General features: G+C 50.1%; 1 protein-coding gene across 6 annotated transcripts in view; it reads right to left on the bottom strand.

Annotated features, from left to right (window-relative positions):
• Positions 1 to 703: 703 nt before the first annotated feature.
• Positions 704 to 25,813, bottom strand: part of SYNE3 (spectrin repeat containing nuclear envelope family member 3) — a 112,538-nt gene continuing 87,428 nt past the window's right edge. For 3 of the 6 annotated variants that reach the window (XM_055418475.2, XM_055418474.2, XM_088829869.1), the window contains one exon: positions 20,548 to 21,444. In XM_055418475.2, coding sequence (XP_055274450.2) covers positions 21,112 to 21,444 — 333 coding nt within the window. In that variant the 3' untranslated portion in view covers positions 20,548 to 21,111. Of the gene's footprint in view, positions 1,946 to 6,417; positions 11,645 to 20,546; positions 21,445 to 25,813 lie in introns of those variants that run through there. The other 3 variants (XM_088829871.1, XM_055418476.2, XM_088829870.1) reach the window with 3 other exon arrangements.

The following is a 25,813-nucleotide window of genomic DNA, read 5'->3' as shown; positions in this document are numbered from 1 at the left end:
ATGGGGACCATGAGACTTCACTCAGTAGCTTCCTGGTTTGACAGCTTCTTATCATCATGAGCGCTTCTTTCTTCCTCATGGAAGAGGCAGAGAGGTTCTAGGGCCAACACTATTTCTGGATTCTCAGACTACAGCCCACTACTTCAATTTTTCCAGCTATTTTTCAAACCACCTAATTTTGTTATTGTTCATTCTCCAAGTCCTGTCTGACTCTTTGAACCCCATTGGCCTAATATCTCATAATGAACGCTTGCTTTCTCATACAAGTTAGAGTGGATTCTATTGTCTGCAACTGAATCATGATCCCAGAATCTCCCCCAACAAGTATCTCTAGGACACTCGCAAGCCCACAGGGGACACCCCAAACCCCTAATTTCCTAGAAGCTAAGTATCCTAGAAACTCCAAGTTCAGATGGCTAAAACATGACACTTCTGAACCCGCCTAGCATGACTGAGGAAGCTGCCAGGAAGGGAGTTGAATAAAGAGCTCCCAAACGTGAAGAAAGCTGATTGCCGAAGAATCGATGCTTTTGAACTGTGGTGTTGGAGAAGACTCTTGAGAGTCCCTTGTACCGCAAGGAGATCCAACCAGTCCATTCTAAGGGAGATCGATCCTGGGTGTTCATTGGAAGGACTGATGCTAAAGCTGAAACTGCAATACTTTGGCCACCTCATGCGAAGAGTTGACTCACTGGAAAAGACTCTGATGCTGGGAAAGGTTGGGGGCGGGAGGAGAAGGGGACGACCGAGAATGAGATGGTTGGATGGCATCAACGACTCTGTGGACATGAGTTTGAGTGAACTCCGGGAGTTGGTGATAGATAGGGAGGCCTGGGGTGCTATGATTCATGGGGTCGTGGAAAGTCGGACACGACTGAGCGACTGAACTGAACTGAACTGAATGTCAAATGTTTATTCTGTGCCAAGCCCTGTACAAGCTCTTCAGTATAGCCTCATTCATCCCCACAACCACATTCCTTTGAATCACTCAGGAGGATTGAAGAAATTTCTCAAGGTCAATTGAGATTGTGATGCAGTTGCTAAGAGCCAAACATAAATCAGGTTGCCTCCAATACTGCTCCGAGAACAGTCATCCCCATTTTAAGTATTCAAATTAAGGGCAAAAAAGTATGCTCATATTTTTTTCCAGGGCCATAAAAATCTATATTTTAAAAACATTTATTTTGGAATAATTTTAGAAAAGTTGCAAAAAGAGCACAAAGTTCCCATATATCCTTCATCTGATCTCATCTGAGCTCACGTCTTATGTCACATGGGAAATTTTTCAAAACCAAGACACTAACACTGGCCCAGTATTATTAACAGGGCTACAGACTTCATTTGCATTTCATCAGGTGTGCAGCCAATGTCCTCTGACTATTCCAGGATTCAATCCAGGCTACCACCTTCCACTTGGCTTCCTTTTTTAAATTTTACTTTTCTTTTTGTCATCTCGTCAGCTTATTCCAAAGCAAAGGGGCCTCAATTATTTGCACGTGCTCAAGGATGGGAAAAATGTACCCTCCAAGTGAGAGAGGCCATGCAACAGGACAATTTGGAACAATTACCCTTGATGTCCATGGGGAGAGGAGCCCTCCTGTTAGAAATTGGCAGCAGAAGCCACGATGGAGACCACGCGGGAGCCGGAAGCAGGTACTAGGATGCATGAGTAAGGGCAATGGCCATACCAGTGATGGAGGCTTTGAGCAAGTGGCCCATCTCAATGTGTAATTGGGGGAAGCAGGGTGGAGAAAGGTCATGGCAGGAGCGGTTGGAGCCAGGGTTGGCGAGACGGTGACAGAAGGGGCCAAGGCCAAGTAGTGAATAATGTCCTCACCAAGGGGTTTCCATGAAAGATGATGAATCTCTCCAATTAAACATGTCACGGCTGGGCTTGGAAGCCACAGATGAAAACAAAGGTAAGATAATTACTTCCATAGCATGCCTGGTTGTGGGAAAAAGAAAAAAAAAAAGCATAGTCATAAAAATGAGTTAATCACCCAGCCAGGAGTAGGAGAGAGAGTTCTGTAAAGGTTTAGAAACCATGTGTGTGTTTAATGTAACTTTCACAGTGGGTTAGATTCCCCCAAAGGTGTGAAATTAAAACAAAAGAGACTGAATCTCGTTTTCCCACCGAATCAGTGTTTTAACGCTGAAGCTTCTGACCCAAGATTGGAAGCCGCTGTTGTAGAAATAAACATGTATAGCATGATTAATTACCATATATGATGCCCAGCATAATATTCCATTATGCAAATCAAAGCTTCTTAAAATCATGAACGCCATGATCAATTCTATACTCACCTAAGGGACAAAGGATATGCTTTATTTTTTTGAGAACGAATTAGGAGATTAAGAGAGAGGGGCTTCTATATATCTGGCCCCATGATTGTAAGGGTTTGTTCAAGGGTATGTGGCCAGGGCTTCCCTGGTGGCTCAGTGGTAAAGAATCTGCCTGCCAGTGCAGGAGACATGAGTTCGATCCCTGGCCCAGGAAGATCCCACATGCCTCAGGGTAACAAAGCCCACGTGCCACAACTACTGAGCCTGCATTCTAGAGGCCACAAGCTGCAACTGCTGAAGCCAGGGCTCTGTGGCAAGAGAAGCCACGCGATGAGAAGCCCATGCACCACAACCAGAGAGTAGCCTGTGCAGCTGCGAATGCTCAGCATAGCCAAAAAAGAGAAAAAAGAGGTATATGGCCTTACTCTGAGACTTTAGCTGGTGGGTCCTGAGATGCCTGGTGGATTCGCATCTTTCAGTTCGAAGTTCCTTGTAGCAAACAAACCTTGTGCTTGTCGGAGTCTGACGGTGAAAAGCCATCCTGTCTTTTGTCACTAGTCGCCGTTCAACAAGGGTGACCTGTGGCCACCAAGGACCCCCTCCGAACAGAACAGACATTCCATTCTTTGATCTTTGTCTGCAGAGCTGCTCTACCAAGTCAAAAACTCAGATGTAGAGTGCAGGGAGCTATCCCCAATGTCTTATAATAACCTATCATATGGAAAAGAACCTAAAAAAGAATATATATATACATACATATATATATATAAAGAATCACTGTGGTACCCTTGAAACTAACACAGCATTATAATGCAACTATATTTCAGTAAACATTTTTTAAAAAGAAGAAAATAAATTTAAAGTAAAGCATGTTAAGATCAGGGTGAACCTCAGAGAGTGATTTCAACAAACCCTAGGGTATGTGCTGTGGAACCTGGTCCTGAATCTAGAAAGTTCTAGGTCTTTCTCATTCACTGTCTGGATGCCGCTTAGGTTAAGGAAGAGTCTAGAACCTGGTTCTACCTTTTCCTTGCTGGTTTCTTAAGACTCTTCCTGGAACCTGGGCTCAGGATTGCCCTTATCCTGATTCTAAAAATGTGTCCTCTGCCTGCAGCTTCCAATGTGCTGTGGGTTAGGAAACCAGATCTCGGAGCCTAAGAACTGTTTGTTAAACCAGCTGTCACAATGGGGCTCCGATCTACGGGGTTGGGAGCAGTGTTAGAAGAAACCTTGTGTTAGCTCATTGTGCCTGGATCTGTTTGGGGCCATTTCTCTTCTAAGCATGCATTTTGGAATTTCTAAAATTTGCTTGGCCTGTCCCCACCCCTGGCCCTGTGACCCAGGAGGTCTGGGGAGATGCAGGCAGAGCTTTAGAAGATGCTTCCCAGCTGATGCAATGCTCACGCTGGACTGAGAGATGCTATTGCCTTGACCCCAACCCCTGCATAAACCAGGCCGTCGTTCTGCCCGGAAATCAGGGTTCATCCCTCAGTCAGCCTTGGCTGCACGGCATCTTTCTCCTTATAACCTTTTCAGACACACCCCTTAATCTCAGAAAAAGAAACCTGCAAACCACACAACGCTTCATAGACCAAAATAGAGATTTTTATTTCCAAATATAAGGCAGGTACATTGTAGGAAACGTAAACAACCTCCAAAACGTCGAGCCATCTGAGAGCACGGTTCCAGCTTGAACCACAGGAAGGGGACAGAAGCTGCATGCGACTTTGAAACAGAACACAGAGGAGAAATTCCAAGGGCCCGGGAGTCCCTTCCGGCCCCCAGCAGGGAAGGCAGGGGAGGCTCTCGGCTGCTTTTGGACTTGATATGAACCGAGATAAGACACACATGTTCCAAGGCAGTCACTGGGCTCCCCCTCTGCTTGCCTTCCCAGAACGCTGAATTTGTTACAAATGCGTGTTTCACCAGCACAAATAGTATGACAGGAGTGAATACGGTCCCCGTGCCTACTGTTTACATAGTAGGACATTTTACACAATGATAAAAAAGTTATTTTTCTTTTGACGACAAAACCCACGGACACAGCATCTACACACACACACACACACACACAGCATCTACACACACACACACCCTGAACACACACACACACACACACACACACACCCCACTGTGTCCTCACCTGGCTCGCCCAGCCTTAACCAGACCAGTCCAGCCACATGAATAGCTAGTCGGTACTAGGCTACTGTCACCGCGTTTCAAGGGCAAGGATGGCCTGATTTTTGCCTCTGTGGACTTGACTGATGGTAGACAGACTGCAGGAAGGTGGGGTTCTGGGGAGGTGTGGGACCCTCTGGTTCCCTGGGAGAGGGGGACAAGAGAAACTAACAAATCTATCAGGCTCATGTGTTTTGGGATGAGAGGGTTGGTCTTCTGGACTTGAAATGGGCGGGTGGGGGACAGTGATCTCTCCAAAGCTCGTACTAGAAACTTGCTATTTTTCCTGCTTCTGTCATCTCAGGCGCTCAACATATCCTATGAACAGCCACTGGTTTCTTCCTTCCTTCCTTTGGATCCCGGATACATTTTTTTAAAAATTAGCCAATCCATTTACTGGTTAAAAATAGATTGTATGCTCAATAAACAGGTTATTTCTACCCCTACAATGACCGTGAATACACTCAAATCTCGCCTAAAACCTTTCCTGGAAGAAAACATGGAATGAGTATACATAAGCAAATGAGAAGAATCAAAGCTGATCCTTCCTCAGAGGAGTCCTACAAAATCAAACATAACTGAAAAGAGAACGCAGAGCTAGTCATCCCTCACCCACATACATGGAGATCATAAATGTCTTAAGAAATAGTGGCTGAGCGCGGAAAAATGGACAGAAGCCAGCATTCTCAAGCTGTTCGATGATTATTTCCTGTTGCTTTTTTTTAGCCTCTTTGAACATCACAAGTTTCTAATAGACACAGAGACACACAGAGTAAGATAGAAATGGGCAAACTAGGCCCCAGTGAATGAAGGCCTCCTCCCCGAGCAGGTGGTGTGCCAGCCCAATAAAAAGAGAAGGCATGTTTCCAAACCAGCCTCAGGGAGTTTTTCAGAAGGCAGAGACCTCAGGGGTCAGCTGACCTCCCCTTTGTGTGGAGGCCAGCCGGTGGCTCCCCTTTAGAGGCATAAAATGCTGGAATCAAGGGATACGTCCTGGGTCCAGCGTGGTCCCAGAGACCAGAGGGTCTGGTCCCAGAGACCACAGGCTGGTGGATCTGTTGTCTACAAGCCCAGGGCAGGAAACAAGGGCTGCGCCTCTGTGCTTCTGGGTGAAGAGGAGTGTGTAGAACACACCCATTCCCGTCTCCCACACACACATGTACACACACATACCATGTTCACACTAAACTTCTCTGTCCATTTCGTTCTCACTCATGAAACTTCTAGAACATGCAAGGCTGCTGTTTTTGCAGAGAAAACGCCTCTTCCTTCCCTCCAGTAGAAGGAGTCAGCCCTACAGGCAACCACAGACCAAAGCCAACTCTGCCCTCCAGCTGCCCTGCAGAGGTGGTCTGTTTCTATTTTTCCAGGAAAGGGAAGCACCCTGCCTCCATCTCCCGGCATGTCACTCTGGTGTTGCCAGCTCCCTGGGGGAGTGGGCATCAGAAAGAAGTAATGCTCTGGGACATTACCCTCAACTAGCCACCGTGAACACATGCTCAGTTGTGTCTGACTCTTTGCGACCCCATGGACTGCCGCCCACCAGGCTCCTCTGTCCATGGGTATTCCCAGGCAAGAATACTGGAGTGGGTCGCCATTATCTTCTCAGGGGACCTTCCCATCCCAGGGATTGAACCTGCGTCTCCTGCATTGGTGGATGGATTCATTATCGTTGAGCCACCTGGGAGGCCCTTCAACTAGCTAACCGGCTGCCAAAGCTGCAGCAACCCGGGCCTGCCAAGGAAGGAAAAGCAGCTGAGGCCGAAGAGAAGCCTGGAGCCCATCATCCATGACGCAAGCCCCAACTTGCCCACTCGCCCACCAGCTGGTTGCTGTTGGGCAGGCTGCTAACCCTCTCTGTGCTCTGGTTTCATCAGCTGAAAACAAGACCAGGATTTCATGTCATGGGCTTTCGGAAGAAGTCAGGGTCCCCTTGCAGGCCCTGTTTGTTTCTTCCCTCTCATTTCCATCAGAACAGGAAGAAGGGCTGCCTCCCTGAGCTCTGGTTGCCGAGCTTAGAAGTAAACTTTCCTGAAAGGAAGCCTGGGGCCTTTTGGGAAAACTGAGGTCCCTCTGTAGGATTCCTGGCCCCAGTCTGGACAAGGTGCTTGGGTACCAACCTGTAAGCAGCTGTTCCGTTACCATGACAAGCAAAAGGCAGCCACTGGAGGACACTGAATAGGCTGACTGTTCTCGAAGGCTCTGGGTGCTCTGCCTGAAGATGTTTTTAGATGGTGAGTTTTGTCTTTTTAATTTCTTAAAAAAAATGATTTCTACTTTTTCTCACTTTGACAAATAGGAGGCCTTTCTCTTATAATTGAAACTGAGAAATGATGCTCTAAGTCTTTTGAATCTGCCCCTCTGCTGGAGGCGCCATGGGCTCTGTCAGGTGGATGCTGGGAGCCACCTGGACTGTGTGTCCTCCCATGTTCTCTTTTGGGGGCTTAGCCGGAAAATGGTGGGGGGGTGCCTGGAAAAGCTCAGAAAGCTTCTCTTTTCAGGATCTGTGCCCAGGAGTAACTCATGTTCCAAAAGAAATTAAAGCAACTATAATTTTCCTGGGCTGAATTCAAACACAAAAGTGTTAAAAAGCTTATCCCTGGGACTACACAGACAGGATGGGGTGGGGGGTAGGGGGACTGCCTTTGCACACACTCTGGTCAAGAAGGGCACTTGATTTATTTGCAAGAAAGTGGGTCTAGAAGTGTCCTGAGTATGGAGGGAAAAGCTATGATAGCTCGCAAAGGGGGAGGGACTCGAAGGACTCAGGGACCCCCATCACCTGGGGAGGCAGGTCGGGACAGTGTTGGTAAGGTCATTCTCACCCCTCAATGATGAATGCCCCTGAGTTCTGCTGACAGAGTATGAAACCAAGACACAGAGGGTCAAGATGACTAGGGCAGAGATACCTAAGTGATACCCCAATCCACTCAACCCCTCCTTCTTGCTAAGAGACGCCCGTTTTGTTGGGGGAATGTGTTTCCAGACTCCTTGCAGATGTCAAGGAACCATGTCACATGGTTCAGCAATGTCTGGATGGGGCTTCTGGGAAAGCTCCTGAAAATTTTCTAGCCAGCTCGTTCCCCTTCTTCCAACTGGAATCCAGATGAAAAATCTGGAAGTAGAGCAAGCATCTTGGGCCATGAGGTAATAATAAGGAAAAGAAAAGAGAGCCTCAGAAACCTTGTTTCCGATATCCTTGAACTGAGGAAATGATGCCAACAGCTGCCCAGCTCTTGACTTCTCAGGATTAGGGATGAGCAATATCCCCTGATTTAAGTGCAAGTTGGTAGAAGAGGAGTTTCTGACATTTGTGGCTGACTCTAGAGATTCTGCCTCAAGACAGAAGCCCACCATCATCTTCCCAGAATATCTAACATTGCAAGTAGGGATGGGATGTTCCAGGGTTAATTTCTCCTTTACCAGGGGCTGCTGGGTGGTGGCAGGTGACTCAGCAAAGGTCACAAGCTGAGTTCCAGCTGCACCTTGCTTAGCACTGAGTAGGGTCACTCTGTCACCCAGTGGGTGCAGAGATCTATGTCCACCTCTTGAACGAATTCTCTGAATTCACTGGGTAAGCAGGAGCTGTCAGGACCTCAGTTTTCTCATCTGTAAAATGGGCAAAAAGTTGGACCAAGACAGTCAATACAAACACTGGCAATTTAGCATTTCCTACTCCATCTGCTTTTTTGAAAAGTCCTGTGTGATAATTCAGCCCATTACCTACTTTCTGGGGTTAGTTTGTCTCCCCTAGGGGCTAGACTAAAGGGAAGTGACTGGGGACACCTTAATTTTAAAATTAAAAAGGAGGCCAGAATCGAGAGTTTTCTGAGGGGACTAGGATCAGGTACAAGGATGTCAAACAGGTTTTTCTCACATGACAAACGTGAGTGACTGGCAGCAGCTGCCTGGTCTGGTTTTGAGAAGGGCTGTGAAGTCCTGTGAAGTCCCTGGGGACGGGAAGGGCTTGGTGGTCTGATGTTTGCTGTGGATGCAGCCGTGGGCGTAGGTGCCCATGTATTTCATGCTGAACCTGTGCCCACCGCTCACAGCCTCATCCCCTCTCCTCTGTTGCTGACCCAGACAGGTGACAATCCTATTGGAGTGAGAGGAACACGAGGAGCCCTGACTCCAGTAGCTGAGTTCCTGTGAGAGAAGGAATCAGGGCTCAATCCTGATGGGCCAGGGATGCAAGAGGCTTGCTGGAGGTCACTGTGCTGTCCCGAGTGGGACACACATATAACAGACCCTCAAAGGAAGCCACGGATTCACAGGGCAGGCAGGGGCCTCTCCCCGCCCCACCCGCACCCCGGGACAAGGCCACCCTGGGGGCAGGGAGTCCCGCATCAGGGGATCGAGAGACAGCTAAGGAGGGTGACGGCAGCTTTGATCAGGCTCCCCTGTCTTCCTGTCTTCCTTCCCTCCCTCCCCTTCTTCTTCATCTTCCTCGTCTCTCTCTCCCTTCCTCTCCCCCTGTCTGTCTCTTACACACATTGCACGTGTGTGCGCACACTCAGACCCACAGACACACACCACTGGGCTGGGCAGTGAACCTGACACATCTTACCACCTCTCATCCTCTGGGGGACAGAGAAAAATAAACCCCCAAAGATCCCACCACGACACCCTTCTCAAAAGGCACATGAAAGCTCTTCGAGGTTGGTCCTCAGGAAGCTAGAACATCATAAAATTCATAATTATCTGCACCTACATTTAAGCAAAAGAGATGACACTTGAGAAGCACCAGTACACGATGGTTATGTCATATCAAACTGTCTTTATATGAAAGTAATGAAAATATCAATTCTCTTTTAAAAAAAAAGTTATGCAAACAAGCTCTATGGTATCAAAGTTTAAAAAATATAAGTTCATCCCCCCCCGCCAGCCCACACATTACAGATTCTCCCTCCCTGACACGTAGGACACGTGACCCAACTGAATTCATGTCACTCGAGCCTGTTCGAAGTTACAGATTTGGTGGGGCGTGGCAGTGAGCCAGGCAACATCCAGAGGCAGCAGTGACCAGGATCGGCTCTGGCCTTGGCTGCCGCCGCTGTGTGGCTCTGGGTAAATTACTTCCCCCCTCTGGGCCTCCGTCTGTGTGGAAATGTTCGGAGGCCCCACCACAGCGCTGACCTTCTCAGGCTGGACTGACACAACCCAGAGAGGATCTGGGCTCAGCTGCCTGGGCCCGAGGTCTTGGTTCACGCAGCCCCAGATTTTCCAGGAAAGCCATCACCCGTGAAGAATCGCTTTGTGGCTTGGTCTCTCTCTAAATATCTGGAGGAAAGCTCGCTTTCTACGTCAGCCTGGAGGTCTCCTCTCTGCAACCCTGTTTTCCTGCCCCGTGAGTGTCCAGCTTTTCCCAGTTACAGGGAGGCCTGGGTCACTGCACCGAGAACCCTGACCAGGCTGGGCTTGCAAAGCCCAGAGGGCAGTGTGGGGGTGGGGGCACAGGGCTGGGGGTCTGGACCCTCCAGGGTCTTCAGTTTCCCCTCTGTTTAAAGACCTTTCTGGGTCTGTAACACTGATTTCAAAGGCCTGATAAAAAGTGGGCACTAAGCATTTTTCTAAAAAGGAAACTTTAGTGTTGATTTGGGGAAAATAGGATCCAGTGATGAAACACTTAGGAACCGTTCCAGAATTCCCTGGGGAGGAAGGGATGTATTGGGTTGGCCCAAAAGTTCATTCGGGTTTTTCCATAAGATGTTACAGACAACCCAAACGAACTTTTTGGCCAATTCAATATTTCCAGTCTCAAGGCCCAGGTGGCTCATGGGCCCGACGGCCAAGCGCTCGCAGAGAGGGCTTGGTTTGGGGCATCTGGACCCTGGGTCCTTGTGGTCATCTGTGTGGGATATTCGTGGCCCAGAGGGCCCAGCTCTCCCCAAAGTCCCTGCTGGGAGGAGGAGAGAGCCCTCCAGACTGGCTGAGCTCTGCGGATGACCCCTCCTCTCTGTCTTGGACCCCCGATCTCTGGTCCCTGGTGGGTCAGATGCTTCCCTCTGTCCCTTCAGCTGGAGCTGTAGATGGTGAAAAACTCAGCCTCGGCGCAACGGAGATAACACATCTTTCTGGCACTGTCAGACACTTGGGTGCTACACACAGTGTGCTTTTCCTTCCGCGTGGGAATCAACAATAAGCTCCTTCTCCTTCGTTTTCTCTCTGAGCAGAGCAGAGAACATGGGCAGCATGACCTAACCATGCCCTGAAGACTCAGACCATGGACCTTTCTCACTGGTCTAGGCTATTTGAGCTCCCTGAGGTCCCCCTTCTGCTGTGCTTTTCTTAGCTCTGGGTCTGCTCTTTGGAGTTCTTCTTCTCTTCACTAATTTCACTGTCACTTCCCATTTTTCACTGCTGCTCCTGGACCAGCCCGGAGTCAACCCTTTCCCTGCTTCTCACCCACAGCATCCAGTCTGCGGTCACTCTGAAGTCTAGATGAGCATGGCTGTTCTGTCTAGACCAAGAGTCACTGGGCTCTGAGTGAGGGCCAGCATTGCTCTTCTGTGTCGACGGCTCAGAGTCCTCTTCATGAACATCTGGATGTGGGGCTTGGTTTCTGGATAGGAGATAGCCTTACAAGCGACACGTTCTTATCCCTGCTTTCCAGGGCTGACTGCAGACCAAAGTCCAAAATGCTACAAGATCCCGCCGGACAGAAACACTGCTGGGAATTTTCCCAATGACAAAGAGAGGTCATATGTGAAATGATACATACTGAGCATTTACATACAGAGCATATAAAAAATGGCTATGCATTATCCCCTAAGTCACACGCAGTACACCTTTAGTATAGATAGACTGAGCCAACACTGTATAAAAAGGTAATTTTGTTCTGGGAACACCGATGTAGTATTTACATGGATGCAGCCCAGTGGGCTCTGGCCTGCCTCTGTTTCCAGGCCCCCCAGCATCCTCCAGAGGAGGCTGGGGCTGCTGGAAGTTTGGAGAAGAGCGTCCCCGGGTTGGGGGAAGGGGGCTAGGTGGGCGGGGGGCCGTCGTAGCGGAGCATGAGCATGAAGGAGCGGGCGAAGTTGTTGGCCAGGAAGCAGCTGCGGCTCTCTTCCCCGACCGGGAGCAGGAAGAGCAGCAGCAGGAAGAGCAGCAGCAGCAGCTGCAGGGGGAGCGCCACGCAGCACACCTTCCGGCAGAGAGAGCCGAGCCCTCGCCACCGCGCGGTCTGCAAAACCAAAGTGGAAGAGGTGAGCGGGCTCGGGGCTGGGGGCTCGGGGCTGGGGGCTCGGGGCTCGGCACGGGAGGGGAGGGGAGGGGACTGGCTCCGGGCTGACTCTCCAACTGCAGCCAGCCTCAGTCTTCCCATCTGTGAAGTGGGGCTAATGTCCGTTCTCCCAGAAACAAAGGTTTCTAGTTTTCTCAAACCACTCAAGGCAAGAGAGGAAGAGGATAAAACAGTTACAGGCTTTGTCTGTTGTCACATAAATCTTTGCCTGGTTTATAAGAATCCTGAGTGTGAATCTGAAGAAGGTCATTCAACCTCACTAAACTTCAGATTTCTCCTCTATAAATAGGAGGAATAATGGTACCTACCTGACAGAGTTGTAGTGAGGATTCAATGAAACCGAACCTGGCACATACTAGGGACTCAAAGCTGCTGCTGTTATTATTATGCATCATTACTATAGTCACCATCTTTGGTGTATGTGTTTGGCCAATGGGGTGAAACTACCACCTCCGGGGTTATGACTAAAGACGTCTATGTCAGAATCCCTCAAGACCAGGCAAGACCATACAGCAGCCCTGCAGGGCCCCAGTTGGCCTCGGATAGCCAGTGCCCCTCTGGGCTCACCATGTGCCCCAATGCAGAGCCCTCCTCTTCCCAGGAAAAAGAGGGTGCTGGTGAAAGGAGGCTGTCCCCTCATCTGTTACACAAGACACATTCAAGGGGGGAACGGTCAGCTCTTAACACAAGTGTTTGAAAAAATAACAATAAAAGAAAACAAAAATCACTGCCACTGTCTAAGTCATGGTCACGGCCATCACCACCGTAATCACCGTTACGATCGCCATGACCAGCACCAGCACCATCACCGTCGCTGCCAGCAGGCTCATCGCTGTGTTCTCCGCCATCACTTTCTTCATCTTCTTTTCCTCTCCCTCTTTCTTCTTTTCCTCCCTCTCCTTGATCCTCATCATCCTCTTCATCATCAACACCCTCACACGTCCAAATACCTAACGGGCTTCTTTGTGGCAACATCCATGAAAGCAGCCAAAGGATATTTCCCAAATTCTCAAGGGACTGGCTGAGTTGCAGTTTCATGGGAGTGCAGGGCCAAGAGCTGGCCGCTCAATAAAGTGGAGGCCCTACCGTCAAGGGACAGCATGGTGCAGGGCAGGGGCCCAGCTCTCGGGAGCTTGGCCATCTAGGCTCCAGTGCAGACTGTCCCACAATCACTATGTGCCTTTGGGCAAGTCAATAACTTCTCTGAGCCTCAGTTTCCTTCTCTGCAAGATGGGGATAAAACACCTACCTCTATTTTCCAGGTTTTGGCGAGGACTCAAAGCAAAGTATAATTATACACCAATTAAAAAGTATATATGATCTTATGACTACTAGCTCCGTGAGGAACCAAAGACTCATTTTCCAGGGTACCAAGTGAAGTGATGTGGAGGGTGATGCTGGTGACGGCCGTGGGGATGGGGTGTTGATCCTGGTGAGGTGGGTGATACTGATGACTGCCGTGGGGATGGGGATGTTGATCATGGTGGGGAGGGTGATGCTGGTGATGCCATGGGGATGGGGATGTTGATCCTGGTGAGGTGGCTGATGCTGGTGACGGCCGTGGGGATGGGGACGTTGATCGTGGTGGGGAGAGTGATGCTGGTGACGGCCGTGGGGATGGGGATGGGGATGTTGATCCTGGCGAGGTGGCTGATGCTGGTGACGGCCGTGGGGATGGGGTGTTGCTCCTGGTGGGGAGGGTGATGCTGGTGATGGCCGTGGGAATGGGGATGTTGATCCTGGTGAGGTGGCTGATGCTGGTGACGGCCGTGGGGATGGGGATAGGGATGTGGATCGTGGTGGGGAGGACGATAATGACGGTGACGACAGTGACTGTGAGGGTGATGATGGTACGTGTGCTGACATATCAGTGTGGCGAGCATGATGATACTGATGGTGCTGATGCTGATGAGAATGATGATGAGGATAGTGATGGGGATACTGGTGAGGATGACGGCAGTGATGATGGTGCCGGTGGTGGTGGTGGGCAGGATGGTAATAGGAAATACGCAGGTGTCCTGGGATGGTCTGACCTGAGCACTTCTGTCTCTCTCCCTCATGTCTGAATGATCTCACCCACTCTCCTGGCCCAGCTATCTCCTCCAGGTTGATAACACTTGACCCTATGCCTCCAGCTTCGGGTGTTCTCACTCACCAAAGGTCCCAGACACTGATTTTGTAAAAAAAAACAAACAGACTTTCTATAACCCACACAATGGAGAAGCACTCCTGGCTGGGTTTATCTCAGCAGTGACTTCAAGAGTGTGTATGTATGTGTGTGTGTAATAAGTAATTTAAACAGCTGAATGATGTCCACAGTGGAGACAGACTTTCCCATAGCTGCCAGGTGGGGTCAGACCTGGCTGCTAAGTGCTCTTGATCCTCCCCCAAAGGGGCTCACCTACTGATGCCTTAGTCTATGAGTGCTCTAACTTGACTGCTTGACATTTCATGCTGACTTGCCCGACTCCAAATCTCTGACCCACCCAGGAGAGCGAAAGAGGGTGAGACGTAGGTACACCCTAACCTAGGTTCACACTACAGTTGAAAGCCTGTAATTAATGGTCTCCCCAGTGGAGGTGGACTTCCCAGGTGGCGCTAGTGGTAAAGAACCTGCCTGCCAATGCAGGAGATGTAAGAGACAAGGGTTCAATCCCTGGGTCGGGAAGATCCCCTGGAGAAGGAAATGGCAACCCACTCCAGTATTCTTGCCTGGAGAATCCCGTGGACAGAGAGGAGCCTGGCGGGCTACAGTCCATGGGGTCGCAAAGCGTCAGACACGACTGAAGTGACTTAGCAGTCAGTGGAGATCTGTGTCTAAGGGTCCTGTTTCTGTTTGCCTCTCCATGCTCAGAGCTGCTATCTTGCTTATGTGAGGATTTGTGCCTTGGCCACAATCCTCTGGGGCAAATGTCTTTGAAGGTCCAAAGTTCTCCTGCATTTACAAGTGTTGACAAGGAGTGGTCTTTTTCAAGGACTCCTGCTGCCTGCCACGTGTCTGTTCACTGAGACCTCACATCTTCAGTTTGAGGGGCCTGGATTCTAAAATCCCCTTTAAAATAGGAGGCACATTTTAATAGTATTGTCACATGCTTAGAAAACACATATGTGCATGCACACACAGACACAGTCATACACAGACACACACACACATAGGCACGAACTACTCTCTAGGAAGCCAACAAAGAAATTGACAACCTCAGCTCTTCACAGATCTGGGAGCTTCTCTGTGCCTGAGTTTCCCCATAGAAAGTACCATGTGTATTCTGTGCAGCTATAACTATCCACAGAGAGAAGGGGCTGAAACTTCCCTGGGGGTCCAGTGGTTAAGAATCTTCCTTCTAATGCAGCGGGATGTGGTCCAATCCCTGGTCAGGGAACTAGGATCTCACACACAACCAAGCCCATGTGCTACAATGACTGAGCCCGCATGCTCTGGAGCCCACGTGCCACGACTAGAGAGAAGGCCACTGCTCCAACAAAGGATCCTGCAGGCTGCAACTAAGACCTGATGCAGCCAAAAATAAATAAAGGAAATCAACCCTGAATACTCATTGGAAAGACTGATGGTGAAGCTCCAGTACTTTGGCCACCTGATGCAATGAGCCAACTCATTGGAAAAGACCCTGATGACGGGAAAGATTGAAGGCGGGAGGAGAAAGATTGAAGACAGAGCACAAGATGGCTGGATGACATCTCTGATTCAACGGATGTGAATTTGAGCAAACTCCAGGAAACGGTGAAGGATAGGGAAGCCTGGCACGCTGCAATCCAGGGGGTCACAAAGAGTCAGACACAACTCAGCAACTGAACCACAACAAAACAAAGAGAGAAAGGGCTTCCTCAGGACGTTCCCCACCGCTTAGGGTGTGGAAGTAGAGGGTTGACAGCATGTGGTGGTGGGCAGGGAACAGGTCATATTACAGAGGGTGATTAAATGCTTGAGTCCTTCAATATATCCCATGAACCTGGGGCTCTAGAGTTTTGAGGAGTCCTGGCAGGATGAATTTATCACAGTAAGGGTGATTGACTCTTCTGCCATTGATGAAAAAGGATGTGGCAGAAAGAAGTGATTTGGAGTCCTGGGTTCTAACCCTGGCCCTGTCACTTCCTAGCTGTGTGACCTAGGACAAGTCACTCAGCCTCTCTGAGCCTCAGATTTTTCTTCTACTGAGGCAAAGGGAGCCTGGCACCTCCCCACCAGAATCACGAGGACAAATGAGGCAGCACAGGCTCCGCTCACATGCATAGTTGGTGCTCGGCAAACACTCATTCCTTTCCTCCTCCAACTGATGGGACCGAAGGCAGATGGGTGGCTTCGACAGCCCCCTAAGCTCCCCCTGCACCCAGGTTCCAAGGACAAGATACCATCAGCCTCCCCAGCCCCATCAGAGAGAAAAACACTGCTCTCCCTAAATCCCCCCTCTTGGCCCCTTAAAGGCCCTCACAGCCCCTGACCACAGGGCCTTTGCAAAGCTTATACTTTCCGCTGGAAGACCCATTTCTTTCCTTTCTCCAATGCATCTAGTTCATTCCTACTGTTTATTCTAATCTCAATTTGTGAGTCGCTTCCTCAGAGGGAACTTCCCTGCCTCTAAACCAAAAAAAACCCCTTTACATATTCTCATGGACCAACACCTTTCCTTTGGGTTACTGATTTCAAAGTCTATGTTCCCCTTCACTCCTGGGAGGCCGGGTCTACACTAGTTTGATTCAATGTGTATCCGCAGCAATGTTTGGTAAACACCTGCTCAATTGATGAAATATAAAGCTCTTTCCCATCTGATTGTCTGCTCCTCCCTTGGTGATGTGACCAGGCACACACTCCCTGTGAACTGTCCGCACCATCCCGATGGCTCCCCCGGAACATCTGGACCCCACACGTTAATGAACAACACCAAGCATGCTCCAGTCCCACGTTCAGGTCACCTCCATGCTCGTGGCTTTCCTGAGCTGCTGCCCAGCTCTGGAGGTACCCTGTGCCCATTTCTCAGAGGAAGAAACCGAGTCTATGGGAAATAAGCAGCCCAAGGTCACAGGGACAGGCTCAAATCGTCAGCACAGCTCCTTCTACCACCCTACATGGCACTTCTCATAAGAAACAGCAGCAAGGACTTCCCTGGTGGTCTAGTGAGTTAGGCGCCTGCCTGCCAATGCAGGGAACATGGGTTTGATCCCTGATCGAGGAAGATCCAACGTGCTCCGGGGCAGCTAAGCCCACGCACCATGACTGCTGAGCCCGCACTCCAGAGCCTGTGCTCCACAAGAGAAGCCACTGCACCGAGAAGCCCAGGCACCACAACCAACAGTAGCCCCCGCCTGCCGCAACCAGAGAAAACCCACGCAAAGCAATAAAGATCCAGCACGGACAGAAATGCATGAATGAATGGATTCTTAACATAGAAGCAACAACGACCAAAGTCCCCCTGGGCCTCGTTGAAGCTGGTTTCACCCTGACCTGGGGCCCTGAGTGTGAAAGTCACGTGACATCGCCTCTGGGGCTTCCAGGGTCTTTCCCGGGAGCTGGCTGGGCCTCGTTGAAGCTGGTTTCACCCTGACCTGGGACCCTGAGTGTGAAAGTCACGTGACATCGCCACTGGGGCTTCCAGGGTCTTCCCCGGGAGCTGACTGGACCTCGTTCTCCAGCTCAAAGATGCCTCCAGACCAGAGGCAACAGCTCAAGGTGACGGGCAGGGGCCAGCTTTTCTCTGGCAATTCAAGATGGGCCCCACCAGTGGCCATCACTAACTCTCACTTAGCAATGAGCTCAGTCCCTCAAGGTCCCTCTCACTGATGTGGAGCCACAAGCTGGCTGACTTCCCTTCCCTGGGTTTCCTCTAGAACCCAGAAGGGGCATCTCCCTGATGCTCCAGGAAGTCTGACGGCATCACAGATCCCAGGCTGGGCTCCACCCACACACTTTGAACATCTTCTTCACTATGTTCTCGGTGCTGAAGCACTGAGTTAGAGCCCAAACTCACTTCCCAGGAGAGCTCAGAAGCTACGGAGGGCTCCCACCCAGGGACAGAATGGCAGTGGCTGGGTGGGGCTGAGTTAACATTGTTTCCTCCCCGGGGCAGCTCTGCATGTGATGGTCAGGCCACAGAACTGTTATTCCAGCCCCGTGGCTTGGTTTTGGGGAGTCCCAGGAGGGGCAGTGACATAGAATCTGCCTGAGAATGCAGGAGAGGCAGGAGATTTGGGTGGGTCAGGACAATCCCCTGGAGGTGGAAACAGCAACCCACTCTAGTATTCCTGCCTAGGAAAATCCCATGGACATCGACAAAGGAGCCTGGCAGGCTATAGTCCGTGGGGTCCCAAAGGGTCGGACGTGACTGAGCAACTGAGCAGGCACGCATGGCTTGGTTTTGGACTAGATGGCAGTGAGATCACCTGAGCTGGCCTTGAGGCCATTTGGTTAATCGATGAGAAGAAGCTCTGGATGAAACAATTGGAGCGAGGGGTGCTCTTGTCATTACTCAAGCGAAAATGGAGCCCCATTCAGCAGAAGATATATGGACACAAGGCTCCCTTCCCTGCCTTTCCTTCCCTCATCTTTCCTCATCTGACATCCATGCACAAGCCAGGTTCTTCTGCGTCCAGGACAGAACTAAGGTCAGTGATGGTCCAGGGTGATCCAGAGGCATCCAGATTGGAAGACTGTGTGGTCAGGATGCTTTGCTTATACGGAGACCGGGGTTTGGTTGGACACAGGGAACACAGTGAGGTCAGCTTCAGACACGCTGAGTCCGAGCAGTCTCCCAAGTTGATGCCCTTCGGGTTTGGGCCTTGGGACTGAAGCTGGAAGGAGGGACCTGGACAAGAAATGGATCAGAGAGTGTGAGAGGCCTAGAGTCGGGGACCAAAGCTGGCGGGAAGGAGTGAGTCATGGGAGGGAAAGAGGCCCTGGGGAAGCTGGAGAATGTGACCGTGTAAGAAAGAGGTGCTGTATTTCCAGGGTCGCTGAGCAGTTCTGTTCAGTTCAGTTGCTCAGTCGTGTTCAACTCTTCATGACCCCATGAAACGCAGCACGCCAGGCCTCCCTGTCCATCACCACCTCCCGGAGTTCACTCAAACTCATGTCCATTGAGTCGGTGATGCCATCCAACCATCTCATCCTCTGTCATCCCCTTCTCCTCCTGCCCTCAATCTTTCCCAGCATCAGGGTCTTTTCCAATGAGTCAGCTCTTCGCATCAGGTGGACAAAGTCTGGAGTTTCAGCTTCAACATCAGTCCTTCCAATGAACACCCAGGACTGATCTCCTTTAGGATGGACTGGTTGGATCTCCTTGCAGTCCAAGGGACTCTCAAGAGTCTTCTCCAGCACCACAGTTCAAAAGCATCAATTCTTCGGCACTCAGAAGATCTATTTGCCATGAAGTGATAGGACTGGATGCCGTGATCTTAGTTTTCTGTATGTTGAGCTTTAAACCAACTTTTTCACTCTCCTCTTTCACTTTCATCAAGAGGTTCTTTAGTTCCTCTTCACTTTCTGCCATAAGGGTGGTGTCATCTGCATATCTGAGGTGATTGATATTTCTCCCAGCAATCTTGATTCCAGCTTGTGCTTCCTCCAGCCCAGCGTTTCTCATGATGTAATCTGCATATAAGTTAAATAGGCAGGATGACAATATACAGCCTTGATGCGCTCCTTTTCCTATTTGGAACCAGTCTGTTGTTCCATGTGCAGTTCTAACTGTTGCTTCCTGACCTGCATACAGGTTTCTCAAGAGGCAGGTCAGGTGGTCTGGTATTCCCATCTTTTTCAGAATTTTCCACAGTTTATTGTGATCCACACAGTCAAAGGCCTTGGCATAGTCAATAAAGCACAAATAGATGTTTTTCTGAAACTCTCTTGCTTTTTTGATGATCCAGTGAATGTTAGCAATTTGATCTCTGGTTCCTCTATTTTTTCTAAAACGAGCTTGAACATCTGGAAGGGGCTCATTAATTACAAAAGAAATGAGAGCAGCTCACAGGTGAGAAATCCCTGCAGCTACCACCTTAGTCACGTGATCCGAGTCAGCATCTCCAGTCCTGAGGGCTGTATCAAAATCGCACTCTCCCAATAAGATGCACTAAGAACACAGCATCACTTCTAGAATATTCTTTCCAGAAATTCACTACAAGGAAACACCCCAGAAACCCAAAACCTGAGGAACATTCTACAAAATATCTGGCCTGTACTAAAGAAGGTCAAGGTCAAGGTCAAGAAAAACCGAGGACTGGTCCCAGGAGAGGAAACTAAAGAAGTGTGATGACTGAATGTGATGTGTGATCCTCGACTGGATCCTGGACTGAGGGGAAAAGGCTGTAAAAGACTGTGAACGGTGCACCCCCATAGAGGGATGTTCTTCAGTGGTAAAAGGAAACGAAGTATTAGCCGCAAAAAGACACGGAGGAGACTCAAATGCGTATTGCTGAATGAAAGAAGTAAGAAGATCAGTGGTTGCTAGGGTCTTTGGGGGAGGGCAGAGGGACAAAGTGGAAGCGCTGGGGAGAAGGGTAAGGTGGTGACACTGGTTTGCGATGTCACTATGCACTTGTCAAAACCCATAGGATACGCAGCACAAAAAGTGCACCCTAATGTCAACTGTAACTCTAGTTAACAAAGATGATTAAAAAAAAAAATTTAATTTATTTGACTGCACCAGATCTTAGTTGCAGCATGGGGAATCTAGTTCCCCGACCAGGGACTGAACCTGGGCCCCTTGCACTGGGAGTGCAGAGTCTTAGCCATTGGACCACCAGGGAAGTCCCAATAATGATGATTTTTAAAACATCATAACAGGGACTTCCCTGGTGGTCCAATGGTTAAGAATCCACCTTCCAATGCAGGGGATTTGGGTTCAACCCCTGGTCAGGAAACTAAGATCTCACATGCCATGGGGCAACTAATAAGCATGTGCACCCCAACTACTAAGCTTGAGCACCTCAACTAGAGAGAAGCCCGTGTACTGCAACCGACACCCAACAGTTCAGTCAGTTCAGTCGCTCAGTCGTGACCAACTCTTTGCGACCCCATGAATCACAGCACGCCAGGCCTCCCTGTCTATCAGCAACTCAAAGTTCACTCAAACTCACGTCCAGAGTCGGTGATGCCATCCAGCCATCTCATTCTCTGTTGTTCCCGTCTCCTCCTGCCCCCCAACCTTTCCCAGCATCAGAGTCTTTTCCAGTGAGTCAACTCTTCGCATGAGGTGGCCAAAGTATTGGAGTTTCAGCTTTAGCATCAGCCCTTCCAATGAACACCCGGGATTGATCTCCTTTAGAATGGACTGGGTGGATCTCCTTGCAGTCCAAGGGACTCTCGAGAGTCTTCTCCAGCACCACAGTTCAAAAGCATCAATATTTCGGTGATCAGCATGAAAAGACACCCAACAGAGACATAAATAAATTGTTGTTGTTCAGTCACTATGTTGTGTCAGACTCTTTGTGACCCCAGGGACTGCAGCACGCCAGGCTTCCCTGTCCTTCACTATCTCCCGGAGCTTGCTCAAACTCATGTCCATTGAGTCAGTGATGCCATCCAACCATCTCATCCTCTGTTGTCCCCGTCTCCTCCTGCCTTCAATCTTTCCCAGCAACAGGGTCTTTTCCAATGAGTCAGTTCTTCGCATCAGGTGGCCAAAGTATTGGAGCTTCAGCTTCAGCATTAGTCCTTCCAATGTATATTCAGGGTTGATTTCCTTCAGGATTGACTGGTTTGATCTCCTTGCTGTCCATGGGCTCTCAAGAGTCTTCTCCAGCATAAATAAATATATTTAAAGGAAAAAAAAAAAGAAGAAACACTGCAGCTACTGTGAGAGAAAGTAATTGCCTAAGATGGAAAACTCACTAGTGCTTGCTTTCCTAGATTTGGTATTACAATATTCCATCTGCTCTACCAGGCTCATTGTGAGGAGCGCTATTATTTTATATACCACTAAGTGAACTCCAGGAGTTGGTGATGGACAGGGAGGCCTAGCGTGCTGTGATTCATGGGGTCGCAAAGAGTCGGACACAACTGAGCGACTGAACTGAACTGAAGGAAGAAAAAACCCAACAGCAAAGATGGAGCATCTGATTGGAGACCCCACATAAGGCGGGGGCACCGCAGGGCTGCACCTTCAGGGCCAGGGAAACCGAGGGCTAATCTCCCCCACACTGAAACAGGAAACAAGGAAATGGCACCCGGAGAGGGCGGGAAACAAAATTCTGCCCTGAGAACTTGAACGGGAGGCCGGAGCTCCCAGAGCTGGGTCGTCTAAATTGGCACAGTCGGTGTGGTCCAAAGGAAAACAAAACAAAACACAACCCGGGGACGTCCCTGGTGGTCCAGTGGTTAAGACTCCCCGTTGCCAGTGCACGGGGTGTGGGTTCCATCTCTGGTTGGGGAACTGAGATCTCACATGCTGCTGCATGGCACAGCCAACAAAAACCTCCAAAATCCAACCCTCAAGAAGAGATTTTAATTTAAAGAAACCTTAGGTGGAGAGTGTTCTGGGTAGCAGAGGGAAGCAAATTCCAGTCCTTATTGGACCATGATAGGAAAGGCTTCCCTGGTGGCTCAGATGGTAAAGAACCCACCTGCAATGTGGAAGACCCAGTTCGATCCCTGGGTCAGGAAGATCCCCTGGAGAAGGGCATGGCAACCCACTCCAGTATTATTGCCCGGAGAATCCCATGGACAGAGGAGTCTGGCGGGCTACAGTCCATGGGGTCGCAGAGTCAGACACAACTAAACGACTAACAATGGCAACTCCAAAGATGTGAACACGTGAAAAACTATGAGTCTTAATACCTGTGAAATGTGGGCAAGTGAATAAGACGTGAATTTCCAGTTTCTCCCCATCTGGACCCACCTCCCAGAGCCCACAGCACGGGATGCATGGTGGCATCTGCTCTCCACACCTGCAGAGGGGCCTGTGACCTGCCTAATTCACCCTGGTAAACGCAAACATTGGCGAATCCGCTCCTCAACTTGAAGGCTGACTCAGGTAGGACCGCTCCCCTGCACCAAGGCAGGAATTCAGTTGACTCACAGCCCAATCGCAACTCAAAAAGCAATTGACCTTTCATGTGTCTGAAAGCTGCAGGCAGACATATCCGGTGGCACAGAGCTGGCAAGTGCGTAGGCAGCTGCAAGTTTAATAAATCTTAATTATTCTGTTTATATAAACAAGCAGGCTGAAGCCACTGACGTAGCTGGAGCTTTCAGTGGCTTGGGGCGCGGAGAGAAAAAAAACAGCGTGGAGGGCCGACGGCTCATAAATAATTAGCTTTGGAGCAGGGTTTTTTTCCCCCTTCCCTTTGGACTAAAAATAATATACGAAATGTTTTCAAGTTGGCAAGATTACAAGCCCAGAAGGCAGCATCTAGTTTCTACCTGTCAGACCTGCATGCGTCTGGGCACACCTGCACATGTGTGCATACCCTCACACACGCGTATGCACACCCCACCCGGCAGACGTGAGAACAGCACCAAGGGGAGGATTCCACCCCCACCCCCATCTCCACTCCCAGAAGTGGCATTAGCCATCTTCTGTCTGAAAGAGAAGCAGGACATTGTCTGCTAGCATCCAGGTCCTCATTTACAAAGCAATTCAGAAACTGCTGGTTTATAAGAACTCTTAGTTCTGAGGCCCCGCATTTCATTCATTGGAAAACCATGGTTAAGAGCCTTGCGAAGGGTAACACACACTAATGGTGGATCCTGGATGCAAATCGAGAGCATAAAGCAACGGTTCTCCAAGTCTGGTCCCCAGGAGAGCAGCAACAGCATCACACGGGACCTTGCTGGAAACGCAGATCCTCAGGGCACCCCAGACCTAACGCATCAGAAACTCTGGGGGTGGAACCCAGAAATCTGTGCTTAAACAAGCTGTGATATAAAGGGGCCCCAGATGGCCTCTGAATATTGGCCTCTGGGGTTGCTTGCTTCTTCACAGGGAGCTGAGACCCAATAGCTCAAAGTCAGCCAGCACCAAACTTTCACACATCCGTTTGATTTTAAATGTAGCTGAATAAGTAGATTTGGGGGCCATTTAGAGCCTGCCTGCTTTGCATATCCCACGAAACAGAGTCCAAATCTGCCGGCCATAGATAAGGTCAACCTTGCATCTGCGGCTTTCCTGGTGGTCCAGTGATAAAAGAATCCACCTGCCAACACAGGATACACAGGTTCGATTTCTGATCGGGGAAGATCCCATGTGACACTGGGCAACTAAGCCCATGTACCACAACTCCTGAGCCTGAGCTCTAGAGCCCACGAGTCACAACTACTGAAGCCCGTGTGCCCGAGTCTGTCCTTTGCAACAAGAAAAGCCCCTGCAATAAGAAGCCTGCAGACAGCAACTAGAGAGTAGTCTGCACAGCAGTGAAGACCTAGCACAGCCAAAAGTAAATAAATAAAATTATTAAAAAAAACAAACACACCTGTAGCTGTAAAGACCGCAAGCCACTGCTATACTTGGACATTCCCTGGCCAGAAACGTGCTATTGTGCTGGGCAAGACCAGCTGTGGGGAGAGCCTTTCTCCCATTCCCCTCTCCACCCCGCCCATCCTGCTGGCATGCACAGCCTACCCTGGCAGGCCTTTGTTCTGGTAATCTGTGCCAGGTACTTGCATCAGTGCTTGGTGCAAAGTCAGAGCTCAGTAAACACCTGTGAAGTGAATCAGTGACTGAGGACACAGCCGATGAACACAGAGCTGTGAACACTCCATATGAACCTGGTGACAGGCTGCCAGGGACAGGAGCCCTGCCCTGGAGGGCTGGTGTCCGCCAGCCAAGCAACCGCCCTCTCAAAAACCAGGGGACCCAGGAACGACTCCCCCTGAACTCTGGCCTGGGAGCTACTTAGACGGGGGCTCCCAACCAGAGAGGGACTTAAAGGGCAGGAGCTGGAGGCAGCCTGGACACCTGGTCCTGGGCCCTCAGGTGCCACCAGGAGTCACAGGCTGGGCTGTGTGGTGACCAAGCCTTCCTGATGCACTCCCCTACTTCGCGAGAAGCCCTTTGCTCTTCTAAATTAGGGGAAACTGGGGCTTCAGGCTCTTCTCTCAAGAAAGAACAACAGTTCACACGATCTTCAAAATTCGTTTATGAAGTCAATAAAGTCAGTGTTGATAGTTCCATTTTACAGATGGGGAAAGAAAGTCCCCAGAGTCAAAGCAACTTGCCCAAGGCCACAAAACTGGGGGACGCCAGGCCCAAAGCACAGCATTGGTCTGGTGACTGCCCCGTCCAGTCCTGGGGACACACACTACCCTGCAGATGGAGACATGAACACCAGCTGGAGACCAAGACGTCTGGGGGGCGGGGCAGAGCCCCTGAGGACACAGACTCCATGGCCCGAGAGATCTCGAGGCCCCGGGGCTCTTGGGAGCAGAGCACGCCAGAGGATTATGTCATCAGGAGCCAGTGCTCGGCAGGACAAGCTAGGACTCAGAGGACTTCCCTGGTGGTCTAGGGGATAAGAATCAGCCTGCCAGTGCAGGGGACATGGGTTCCATTCCTCGTCCAGGAAGATCCCATGTGCTGCAGAGCAGCTAAGCCCATGAACCCCAACTACGGAGCCTATGCACTGTGACTCCTGAAGCCCAGGTGCCTAGAGTCTATTCAGAACTAGAGACACCACTGCAATTAGAAGCCCACGCACCACAACTCGAGAGCAGCCCCCGCCTGCTGCGACTGGAGAAAGGCCGCACACAGCAACCAAGACACAGTGCATCCAAAAGCACTCAAACACAATTCAAACTGGAACTCCTCCAAAGCAAGCCTGCTCTCAGAAAAGGTGGCACCAGGGACGCCAATGTACACTGGCCCGTTCCACAAATGGGGAGAGCCTCCAGGCCCAGGGATGCCTTCTCCACGGCAGCGTGTGGAAGGGCAAGGGTGGGCTTAGAGTCCGAGGCAGAGACGGCTCCAAACATGTCACTGCAGTCTTGTCATGCCGTGCTTCGTGCATGCCTAGCATGGTGGTAATGACGCCTGTTGGATGTCTGGGGGACGGTGACGTGAAACGCCCTAGGCACGATCTGGCACAGTTCCTCGCACAGAGTGGATGGTCAACACATAGCATTTACAGTAACAGTCATTATTCCTCATTATTCCTGTAAGTACGGCT

Source organism: Moschus berezovskii, chromosome 21, assembly GCF_049115385.1.
Source record: "Moschus berezovskii isolate FMDL1 chromosome 21, NW_MosBer_1.0, whole genome shotgun sequence".
NCBI classification, from domain to species: Eukaryota; Metazoa; Chordata; class Mammalia; order Artiodactyla; family Moschidae; genus Moschus; species Moschus berezovskii.
Note: the sequence above shows the minus strand (reverse complement) of the source record. Positions and strands in the feature narration are given on the sequence as shown.